At 39.4% G+C, this 12,070-nt stretch overlaps 1 protein-coding gene across 2 annotated transcripts in view; it reads left to right on the top strand.

Annotated features, from left to right (window-relative positions):
* Positions 1-12,070, top strand: part of RHOBTB3 (Rho related BTB domain containing 3) — a 50,135-nt gene that overhangs the window by 25,937 nt on the left and 12,128 nt on the right. For both annotated transcript variants that reach the window (XM_057738859.1, XM_057738869.1), the window contains exons 7-10: positions 150-262; positions 3,310-3,430; positions 8,519-8,692; positions 11,248-11,414. In XM_057738859.1, coding sequence (XP_057594842.1) covers positions 150-262; positions 3,310-3,430; positions 8,519-8,692; positions 11,248-11,414 — 575 coding nt within the window. The remainder of the gene's footprint in view (positions 1-149; positions 263-3,309; positions 3,431-8,518; positions 8,693-11,247; positions 11,415-12,070) is intronic.

Below are 12,070 nucleotides of genomic sequence, written 5' to 3'. Positions count from 1 at the left end.
TTTTAGTGTAATTACAAGGATATGTATTTGATAAATAAAAATTAAAAGAAAATACTAAAAAAAAAAGGAACATTGATACGTAGTAAAAGATTTATTTTTCTTACTTCCTGCTTTAACAGAAAATCCAATATATATTAATTTGTTTACAGGTGCCTTCCAGTGGGAAGAATTAGAAGAAGATATCAGGAAGAAATTGAAAGATTCTGGGGATGTTTCAAATGTAATTGAGAAAGTTAAATGCATTTTAAAAACACCAGGAAAGGTAAATTAGTTTCTTACAAGTTAGTTTACTTTGACTTTCTCTGAATTATAACTGATATACTATGATGAATATACTGTTGAGTCATGAGGAGAGGCAATAATATGTGTTTTCCTTAAGTATATTTTTTGCCATTTAAATTTTTAAAATGTAAACACGTGATTTCTCGCTATCTCATTTTAATTAATGTAAGAATTCAAGTATGTGTGACTCATGTCTTTAAAATGTTAGTTTGTGAATTCCATTCTCTGAGACATTCCCCTGGGGCTCTGGGAATATGCAATGTATCAAGAATGAAGGGCTGTTGAATTTGTCCAGTTACAGTTAAGCTTGTTGGAGGGGATGCTTTCTCACTGCTTACAATTTCACTCCAAACGGTTTTCAGGGGCAAGACAGTTTCTGTGTTTGCCGTTTTCAAAAAGAGTCCCAAGAAATCTCTTTGTCTAGGTGAATAGTTAAAGATTTGTTTCTCATCTAGTATAGATTTAAAACCATGTACAAGGTTCAGAGATTTTAAAAATATACACTTTGTATATGGTCATAAACTTGTGCACATGAAAACTCTGGGAACTGAGATTGTGAAGAGTCTATAAGGGCCTTAAAAGTAAATTTGTTAAATTTTAAGATGACTACGTTATACAATTTAGCCAGTGTATTCTTATTTCAGATTCTGTGATAAACAAATTGACTACAGTAGATACAAAGGTAAGTTGTGTGCAATGCTTAGCAGAATATAGGTTTAAATTAAATGTAAGAAAAATGATTATTTCTTTATTTTTTAATACGTATGACTGTCAATTCTACAACCTAAGTTTATTAACAATTTAAGTTAATATTTTAAAACTGCACTAACTTTTATAAAGATTCCCAACTATTCTTTAATTTAGAAAATTATCTCTTTTTTTTTAAACAAAGTAACATGGAATTAAGGGGCAAGACCTTTCTTTTCTTGTTTTAATGACAGATTGAAGCAGGTATACAGAAGCTATCCATTTGTACAGGTGTGTGGCAGGGTGGTAGCTCTCTCACAATCTAATTCAACTAAATAGTGCTTTTGTAGAAATGTGCACATAAACTTGCGTTCTGCTTTTCAAAAGTTCCCTAGATGAACTTGCTCATGGACCAGTGAAAATATACATCTGTATTCTCTCCAAACTTCTGCCCTCCCAATTTTTTTCAAATTCAAGGCATAGATGGGAGTTCCCTGGTGGCCTAGTGGTTAGCATTCCAGGCTGTCACTTCTGTGGCCTGGGTTCATTCCCTGGGCGGGGAACTGAGATCCTGCAAGCTGTGCGATGCAGCCAAAAAAAAAAAAAAAAAAAATCAAGGCATAGGTGACAAGGAAATCTGTTATATAGATTCATACTCTTTATATATTCATACCTAAAATACATCTACATATATTCATGATGTACAGATTCATAACCTTTATATAAATGGTCAGGACAGAAGTGTTGCTTTTTATTCTAAACCTCAGCCTTTCCTTGGGTTGGATTCTGAACACAGTCATTCCTTTGAGTACCAAGAATAAAACAAATTCTTGGAGAAGGGAAAGCTGGGGACTATATTATTCCATGAAATTAGACTAAATTCCCTGCTTTGCACAGGAGGACAGAAGAGTTCTCCTGTACTTTCTTCCTGTGCTTTCCTGAGCTAAGGGTCTCTCTCCTTCATTGAGTATTGGGAATCAGGAAATATGCATTCAAGTTGTGAGTCTGCCACAAATTACCTGTGGCTTTGAGTAAGTCTTCTCAGGGCTTTCTATAAAATGAAGGATAAACTGGCTGATTTCTAAAGTCCCTGCCAGTGCTGACGTTCTAGTGATGGTTTTTGACTGTTCCTCTCCTTTATGTGCATCAGTCGCCCAGATCCTCTCCACCAGTTCCTTCAGTGTGTGTTAAAGTACATTGTGCATTGGAGCTGAGATTATAGGAGCAGGATTTGTATGGTTCTGTTTTAGTTGTCTGTTTTGTTCATGGATATCATTCTGGAGTGTCTGTTCTTCTTTGGGAGGAAGGATAATATTTTTTCTTTCTCACCAAACATTTTATCTTCTCACCATAGTAGATTAACCCAGAATGGGGAGTAGGTGCCATTTATTTTTATTGCTGAAGTCGTACACGTGATTATTTCTTAGGGATAAAGCTTTCTGAATTCCCTACCCAGCCAAGCAGAGGGTCAGAGCTCCAACCCAGGCTGAGGTTCTGGGAGTCAGCCAGGGAAATGGGTGATGGGTGAGGGAAGAGGGGCTGGTCCTCGGTTTCTGGGGTTGGCAGAAAGGATTGTCTGAAGGGTCACGTAAAGGATAAACGAAGCACCAAATCCTGATTGGGGAGCAGAGGAAGGCTGGAAACCCCCAGGTCAGACAGAGGCAGTGTTACTGGAAGCTGCCAGCTAGCAGTTGTGAGAGGACAGATAGGTGTGGTCATGGGACAGGTACCCTAGAGCTCCAGATCAGAGATACAGGCAACCTTTGATAGATTCCAGCAACCACAGCGGTGGGCAGGAGTGATAGTTAGGATTATAAAGTTGCAGATTAAGGTGGAGGTGAATTACTCTATCACTTTCAGGTGTTTTAGGGTTGGATCTAGTGAGCAGTAGGACGTGGTGTGATAGGTGAAAAATATTTGTTTTCTTAGTTACAAATTAAGTTTCGTGTATATATTTTCTTAATTAGTGAATCAATAAGCAGGTTGTATAAGCAAATATATTTTACTAAGGCTTCATATGAGGTTGCACTATTGTCTGTTTCCCAGATAATAAAGGCCTACGGCGATTCAGGACCCCACAGCTCCCCAGCTGTAGAGTTGAGTTTTCGTGTAGCCAGTTCCTTCACTGCTGTGCGTGCTGCATAGTGCAGTGTTGCTCATTGACAGGGAGCAGACGTAGTTCTTGAGGGTAAGTTTCTGTTAAGGCCGTGATCAGAGATGCTGTGGAGTTAGGTAATCATTACTTCTTTAGACATTTAGCACAGTTTTCCAAATTCTCTAGGCAAATTATCAAAGCATATTGTATAACATTTCCCCCTGTATTTTTATTTTTTCTTATAGTTTAATTGCCTGAGGAACTGCAAAACCTATCAAGCCAGAAAACCTCTGTGGTTTTATAACACTTCCCTCAAGTTTTTCCTTAATAAACCAATGCTTGCTGATGTTGTCTTCGAAATACAAGGTATAGTTCCATTTTTACAAAGTTCATCATTCGTTTTCCTCTCTCATTTTCTTACCTAACTTTCTGTTTCAGCTTCAAATATTTTGGGTGAAAGAATGACTATTCTCTGTCGTAGGATGTAGATTAATACGGCTTGAATTTCTACAAAAATTTTCTAGGGAAATGACATATTTTATTAAAATAAGGAAAAAATCTATATTTCCCTTTTTTCCCCCCATACCCAATGCTTCATTAACTTTTAGGCACCAGCAAGGGTTGGGGTGATCTGTAATATATTTTTGTTTGTGTATTTCTTTAAGATCCTAGTTTTTGAATCATCTGAAACCAGCCCCCTTAACATTATATGACCTCTAGTTTATTTTTTCAGCTCCTTCCCTTTTAACTGAGCAAAAGGAACTACTCTGGTTGAGGGTCATGCCTGGCTTACATTAGGCATCCTTAGATTTTGCTACATTTACTCCTTAGGGCACTCAGAATTATCATAAGAGCAACTGAAGGCTGCATTGTATCTCTGTAGGAAAGTAATGCTACCTAATTTTAACAAAGATGAGCTATTTTAATGCCCATTATTCATTATTCACTTGGATACTTTTGTCACTTTAGTAGATTGAAAGCATGGTCTTAAAAGTGAATTGTGAAATACCTTCAATTATGCAAGAAGACTAGAAAGAGTTGTTTCAAATGAATTAAGTAGAACTTCAAGTGGGCTATTACTAAAAGGAAGATATAATTTAATTTTATGGTAGAAATGTATGGCAGCTAACTGTAATGTACTTTTAAAAAATTTTCCCCAGAAAGATTTATTTTACTTTTAACTCTGGTCACTTGCCAAGACAAACAGTGAATTGGAAGCTTTCCAAGGTACCTTTGGATAAGCTACTGTTAGTAGCTGCAGTGTGAGCGTGGGCCACAGAGAATGGGACAGTGAGTGACCTTGAAATTATATAAAAAATTATTTGGAAAAAGGAAAGCTAACAAGGGACCAGATTTGCTTATGATTTGCGTAGGAGTCACTGACACCAAATATTATGTTAGTGTAACGTACTGAGAAGATTTTTTTGGGGAATATGCAATGCATGAAAATACATGCTATATTAAGAGCCAAGAAATAGCAGTGATATGGAGAGTCCTTTCTCATAGTCTCCTGCTTTTCTTCCGTGATCCCACCTAGCGGTGCTTTGCAGGCGCCTGCTCTCACACCCACCTTTGCAGAGGCTGGATCCGCCAGGAGCTCCTTGTAATGCCCGTGCTGATGCGCCTGGCAGCTGCTCTCATGCCCTTTGTAGCCTCCTCCCCTCAACAGCCAAGGCATCCAAGGGAGGCAGGAGCGGAGAGACGCAGGAGTGGGTGGAAGCAGCGTCCAGCAACAGCTTCTCCGCCATCTGCTGGAGGAGAGGCAAGCCGAGCTCTGAGGGGTGTGGGGAGGGCGGCTTGCAGTGTGTGGAAGCAGCAGTGTTGTCTGCTCTGGAGGAGGGGCTGGAGCCCTAGCTCTCGCTTTGGCTTTGCATTCCAGCCGGTGTCTGTCCTTGGGCAAGTCCTTCACATGTATGGCCTTGAGTCTTCTCATTTGGAAAGTGAAGAAAGTGAACCATGTAGATTCTAAAAGGTCCTTTTTCGTGTTAACAGTTGATGAGATGGTAGTGACAGACCAGGTCGGGGTCTTGCGTGGATGCACATTTAGTATATAATAGGTTTGGCTGTGTTACTTTACATTTCTAATTCTCTGTTTCCTCACCTATAAAGTGGGGATACTAGTTTCTACCTGGGAGAGTGTGGTGAGTGGTCATGGGGATGGAGATGGTGCATATAAAGGTATATTTAGAGGCCTGATGGGCAGACTCCACTACTCTCCACCTACGATGGCAGCCAACACTGGTGGATCACTGCACTTTTTCGTGCTGAACTCAGGGCTGCAACAAATTCTTTTTAAAAAATGTTCCAGGCACCACTGACAACTGGCTGGAGTTGACATGGGATATAAAACCTATTTACTATCCCTGAAATAAATAGTCATCAGATATATACATATACAAATATGTATATACACAAATACATATATATATGTACATATGTATATACACATAAAACTACCACCCACAGTTTGTTGTTTGAGTTTGTACCTTTTCCATTAAATACTTTAAAAAATAGCAGTTCTAAAACTAGTTATGGTTAACTTTTGAATCTAATGTAGAAAGGTATGTTTTCTTTTGACATTTGAATTTGTGCCTTGTGAAAAATACTTCTACAGAGTTACATTCTGTCTTGTTTACTTAGTACATATTCTAAATCTCTCTTCGGGGGGCGGGGGGGAGTCAAAAAAAATAAATAAATCTCTCTTGAGCTGGGCATGTTTCCTGTTTTCAGAATAAAACAAAATTTCAGTTTTGAAGCTTGGCAAGTAGTGTGGAGAAGGTATGACAAATGTAGTGTTTTCTTTTAGTATATAATAAAAACAAAGATCTTTGATAACTCTGCAAAGTTACCAGAAACTTGGGCTTTTAAATTTTGTTTCACTCTTAAAACTTTTCCTTAAAAAAAAAATCTCAAAAAACAGTAAGAATTAAATACTACAAAGGAAAGTTACTTTAGGCCTTGACATTTTCAAAGGACATGTTGTTTATCTCTTAACTTGAAAATTGATGTCTTTTCCTGCCAGTAATTCTTCAGCTCGATCCTATCGCTGTTGCATAAATAATCATTGCATTATTTTCATTCAGCATGTTTTATACAGTGCTTATACATTTATATAGTTTATATACAATGTTTAAAAATGTGACTATACTGAGGTATGGTATTACAGTTTCACAATAGAACAATTTATAACACCAAAACAGTAGTTTGAAAAGGTGAGAGACAGAAATGGATGTTTTCTTGGAGGTATAATGGTTTTTTCAAACTAAATTCCAAGCTTGAAATGGGCTTTGAAAGTGCTTTACGGTACCGAGTGTTTTGTTGCTGATTTTGTAACTCTGTTGTAACTACATTATCAATGGGAAATTTCTATTAAAATTTCAAGGTTACCTATCAGATTTCTTTCCCATTTACTGCTATCTACTAGTTAATCTTTTTGCCAATCTTAAATCCCTCTGCTTAATCCAAATGATAGGTTATCTAGTTTGTTTAAGCCATACCTGTAATTTTCTTTCTCTTTTTTTTATGGTTCCCTATTTAAGATTTTAAACCTTAAAGTTACAAGTCAAATTGCATCGCCTGTTTGAATTCTTTGTTAATTGCCGTGTGCAAATATATCCAGCATACTTTAGTTATAGAAACTGGTCATCCCCCAGCGATGGACACTGTAACCTTGAGGGCAGGTGATCTGAAGGCAAAGAGGCAGAGAAGGAAGGGGAAAGGGCTGAGAGGGGAGGCTGCCTGCTGGCAGGTGTGAGGACCTGGGCGGAGAGCGCCTGTGGCTTCTCCCTGTGCCCGTGGGAGGTGCACCTGTGTGGGTGACAGTGCCAAGCAGTGAGCTCAGAACTGGCACTGTCTGGCGTTGCATGTGGATCCCGAGGGATCATTGGCTTTGGAGAGTCACTGGGCTTACGTGGAACTTTTTTCTTTTTCTGAGTCAGAAGATCTTTTGCTTGGATTTAAAGAGGATGAAGAACCCAATAATTGTAAATGTTTTGGAGAAGAATATATGCCCCTGAGAAATATGAGATTTGGGGGCTCCTGGGTGAAGACTCTTGGGCAGAGCAAAGTGGTCTGGCTCATAGCGTTACTTTCTGGAAGGGAAGAGTTTTGTCACTTACACTGGCTCTGGTGTCTTCCACCAAACTAAAAGCTTGGCTGCTCCAAAGTGGGGTAGCTCCCTGTTTCTCATCTTTGTTTGTTCAATACCAAAATGGAGATTGGCATGTGGTGGATGCTTGGTGATGATCTGTTGATCTGATCTAGATTGAGCTGAAGGCTCACTGTGGGTTCGTGGTTTCTTAAGGTGGTGAGAGTGGTGAGAACTGCTTCTACACCTGTGAGCCCCGGGCCACATGCATCCCATCTGGCACAGCCTTGGCTCAGTGACACAGCAGCTGGAAAGCTTAGTAAGCTTCACTGGAGAGTCAGTTTGGTTTAATGTGCTTCAGTGAGGGGTATAGGCTGAGGGGCCTTTAAAATTTAAAGCAGCTCCAGCTCTCCCACAAGCAGGCATTTTTCATTTAGGAAAGAGGTTCCCTGTGGAGGTAGTATGACAAGGAGGAAGCAGGGGACTATGTCATCCTCTTCCAAATTTTCCACAAAGTCTGAAATGCTCCCAATAGCCCTACAAGAGATTCGCTTACCATTCCTGATGTGATCTATGGACTGCTTAGGCTAAGGATGGTTTATTTCCCTGTTGCTGATACAGGGAAGCCTGGCTGGGACTGCACTGTGAATAATGGCTGTGTTTTCTTGGGAGACACATGGGCAGGGGTGGGTGATTGTATTTCAAGCTGATTGCAAAGAATAGATGTTTCGTTATAAAAACATTAAGCAAAATATTTCATTTCAGTGTTTCTATCTTCAGGAAGTAAAAACTAAGTAACAAATAATTGCCTAACTTGCAAATTGTTGTTTCAAAGTCAACCTTTAGACTGTTAATTTTTCAATTTATTTAAAAACTATAAAGTCTCCCAATTTTAATGCTGGTTATCACCCTCACATCTGGTTTCTGAATATCAGCTTAGCTGTGCCTGTAGCAATACCATTCTAATTAGAAGGAAAATTGCTAGGACTTCCCTGGTGGCGCAGCAGTTAAGAATCCGCCTGCCAATGCAGGGGACATGGGTTCAACCCCTGATCCAGGAAAATCCCACATGCTGTGGAGCAATTAAGCCCGTGAGCCACAGCTACTGAAGCGCATGAGACTAGAGCCCAGGCTCCACAACAAGAGAAGCCACTGCACTGAGAAGCCCGTGCATGGCAATGAAGAGTAGCCTCCACTCGCCACAGCTAGAGAAATCCCACTTGCAGCAATGAAGACCTAACACAGCCAAAAATAAATTTAAAAAAAATTAAAATGGGTACATTAAAAACAAAAAAAAGGAAAATTGCTAGAACAATAACTCTGCAAGTTTATCTCCCTTAGCTTTGTTTCACTGTTGAACTTTATAGGTACGACGGTGCCAGCACACAGGGCCATCCTGGTGGCCCGGTGTGAAGTGATGGCAGCCATGTTTAACGGGAATTACATGGAAGCAAAGAGTGTTCTGATTCCAGTGTATGGTGTTTCCAAAGAGACTTTCTTGTCATTCTTAGAATACCTGTACACAGACTCCTGTTGCCCAGGTAAGCTGTTATAAATGTTAGTGTCTTGCAATTCTTTCTTTCCTGCTAACCCATTTTGAGAAATTGCTTTCTATGAAGTCTCTTTTGTTTAAGGTGTATGAGAGTTGACATCATGGAATGGTTGGAGGTGATATTGGGACGTCAGTGAATTTTCAGTCAGTTCAAGTGGAAAAGCAGTGATTGGGTATCTCTTATGGTTTCTCAAACCGTGGGATAAGTTCCCGTGTCCCAGCCTGCACCAGCAACATGCTGGTCACTGCAGGCACCCTGGAAATGGAAGTGTCTTGTGGTACCCAGTGGCCACTCCACTTCTGCAAATTGGAGCAGAGAGCACTTTAGAACACTGTCCCTTTCATGAGGAGAAGAGGGTTGGGAAGCTGCTTTTATGGCTCTGACTTCTGATTGAGGCACTTTTAAGGAATTTCAGTATTCTGAGATTCCTTTAGTCATCTCTCTGGCCCAGAGGATGGCCTTTTTCTGACCTGTATTTAAAAACTAAGAAGCCTGACTTTTCCTGACTTCTAGAGTCAGACTCTTCTAAAGCTGACTTATCCAAAAACTTTTCCTAAATGGTTTAGAATGGACTGTAGGATTTATTTCCTATTTACTGACTATTAACTAGGAACTGTCTGTGGCAGCTGCAGGTTGGAAGAGATCTTGCAGGTTTCCTGTAGCTGGAGGCACTCTGGAGAATTTACAGAATCCTGTCAACAGGCCTGGAGCCTTGGGGTGCAGGTGTGGAAGCCCCTTTTAATTAGTCTTTACCTTTGGCCACCAGGTGGCTCCCACCACAAAGGCAGCTAGAATAAGCCCCTGGTGGCTAGGCTAGCCCAGGCGCCAGAGACCTTGGTTACAGACCCGGGCCAGGCACCCTAGCAAATATAAAAAGAAAACACCCATTTTAGACCACACCTCTCTCAGGTTTACTGCTTTAATTTTAGATTTGGAAGACTCACAGTGTTCGTTACTGAAGTCTCCACAGTTTTAAACAAATCATGAGCCCTCTAGTGATAAATTTTAGAAGTTGCCAAACAAAACATTCTTCTTTGAATTAATTCTGTCCTTGAAGCTAGATAGAGTATTTTGGAGCCAGTTATAGTTGTTAAAGACTGGCTTATTATTTCTACATAATAAAAATTAAAAGCATTGATTCTCATCAGAATGTTATTATTATGTATTTTATTATTTCAGCACTGGCAAATTTGTGTATTTAAAAAATTTTGACTAGATTTGAAATAATAAGGAAATTTTAGTTCTCAATCACCCTCTTACTAGAGTAACTGAAACTTTGAATTTTAAGTTTTATCTTGCTAATTAGAAAAAATGCTCAGAAAAGCAATAACTATAAAACAAAACACTTTAAAAACTGGTAAAAGGTGAAGGTGTGAGGGCTTCCTAGGTGGCGCAGTGGTTAAGAATCCGCCTGCTAATGCAGAGGACAGGGGTTCGATCCCTGCTCCAGGAAGATCCCACATGCCACGGAGCAACTAAGCCCGTGCGCCACAACTATTGAGCCTGTGCTTTAGAGCCTGTGAGCCACAACTATAGAGCCCATGTGCTGCAACTACTGAAGCCCACAAGCCTAGAGCCTGTGCTCCACAACAAAAGAAGCCACGGCAATGAGGAGCCACCGCACCACAATGCAGAGTAGCCCCAACTCACTGCAACTAGACAAAGCCTGTGTGCAGCAGTGAAGACCCAACACAGCCAATAAATAAATAAATAAATAAATTTATAAAACAAGTGTTAAAAAAAAAGGTGAGGTGGGGAGGGGCAAAGAGTCAAAATGAAAAATTTTGCAAATGACTTTGCTTTGGGAAAATTGCAGAAAGAAAAGTTTACTATTCATCATGCTAAATATTTATCGTACACACTATTCTTGGTTCCTAGCTACAAAAAATGAAAGGCATTTAAAGAGGGACAAGAAAGAATCACATGAAAAAATCAGACTTACAGAGAAGTGTTAAACAAACAAACAAAAACTGCTGGGTGACTGCCAGGGGTTGAGGGAAGGGGGAAATTGGGAGTTCTTACTTAATGGGCACAGAGTTTCATTTGGGGAAGGAGAAAAAAGTTTTGTAGGAGGTAGTGGTGATGGTTATGTAACAGTGTGAATGTCCTTAATGCCACCAGACTTTACACTTAAAAATGATTGATGGTAAACTTTACGTTTATTTTACCACAATAAAAACAAAATAAACAAACCTGGGGACTAAAGCCAGAAGAAGAAAAATGGCAAGGATTTAGTGTAGCTAGCTGACAGAATTACCTAACAGCCCTAGAGTTGATTATTAAGGGCAATTGTAGAATCTCTTTCTCTGGAGAATTAAAAACCACAGCAGATTCACTTCTTGAAGGCTGGAATGAATTCCTTTTAAAGTGGAGTAATAGTTTAGATTGCTGACTCACTCCTTCAAGGCTTTTTCCAGGCATTCTATTTGACACTGAATGATATAGTCAGCATTTTTCGTTTTTTTTTTGTTGTTGTTTTGTTTTTAGGTCATAAAAGAAATGGTTTTATTTTCCATTTTCTCTTATTTCCCTTTTCACATCAGCTGGCATTTTCCAGGCTATGTGCCTCCTGATCTGTGCAGAGATGTACCAGGTATCCAGACTGCAGCACATCTGTGAGCTCTTCATCATTACACAGCTGCAAAGCATGCCAAGCCGGGAACTGGCGTCTATGAACCTTGATATAGTTGACCTGCTCAAAAAAGCCAAGGTAATTGGCCCTATGTATCTGGTTTTTTTTTTTTTTTTTTAATATTACAAAAATTATATTACTTCACTCATTTTTTCTGTTTACTAAGAGATATATTAATGCTTATCTTAGTTTGGAAATTTGGCTAAATGGGGTAAATGTGTCCTCAACAGTTTCTGCAGCTGGATAATTTTGAAGCATAGCATTTATGAGCAATCCCTTTTTAAGGTGGTAGGGTTTGCCAGTACGGAATTTTTTCAACTGAATGGTGGGTCTTATTAGCGTCAGTTGAGTGTGGTGCTGTGTTGTTTCCTACAGGCATTATAGAAAGTAGAATTTACATTGAATTTCCCTCAAATAATCACATCTTAGGGTTCCTGAAAGGAAAATGACAGGTTTGGTTCGTACATACTGATAGAGATGGTTAGGCTGAACTCATTGTATTTGTCCATTCATTCTTTCATTCATAAATTCACTTCATGAGCATGTTTTAAAGTTCTGGTTCTTTGTAGGAGGTATCGGTGTACTTCATTAACTTTCAAACACCTTTTGCTGAAACGTCTCATCTTATGAGGAGTTATTCTGCTATTCCATCACCTGCCCTAGGACAGTTGCAGGGTTGCAGCAATCATGGCGTAGTGATGGGTACTGAACTTGCATTGAGCTGAACCTTCTCC

The sequence above is a fragment of the Hippopotamus amphibius genome, chromosome 1 (assembly GCF_030028045.1).
Source record: "Hippopotamus amphibius kiboko isolate mHipAmp2 chromosome 1, mHipAmp2.hap2, whole genome shotgun sequence".
In the NCBI taxonomy this organism is placed as follows: domain Eukaryota; kingdom Metazoa; phylum Chordata; class Mammalia; order Artiodactyla; family Hippopotamidae; genus Hippopotamus; species Hippopotamus amphibius.
This window is presented reverse-complemented; position numbering and strand designations above follow the sequence as displayed.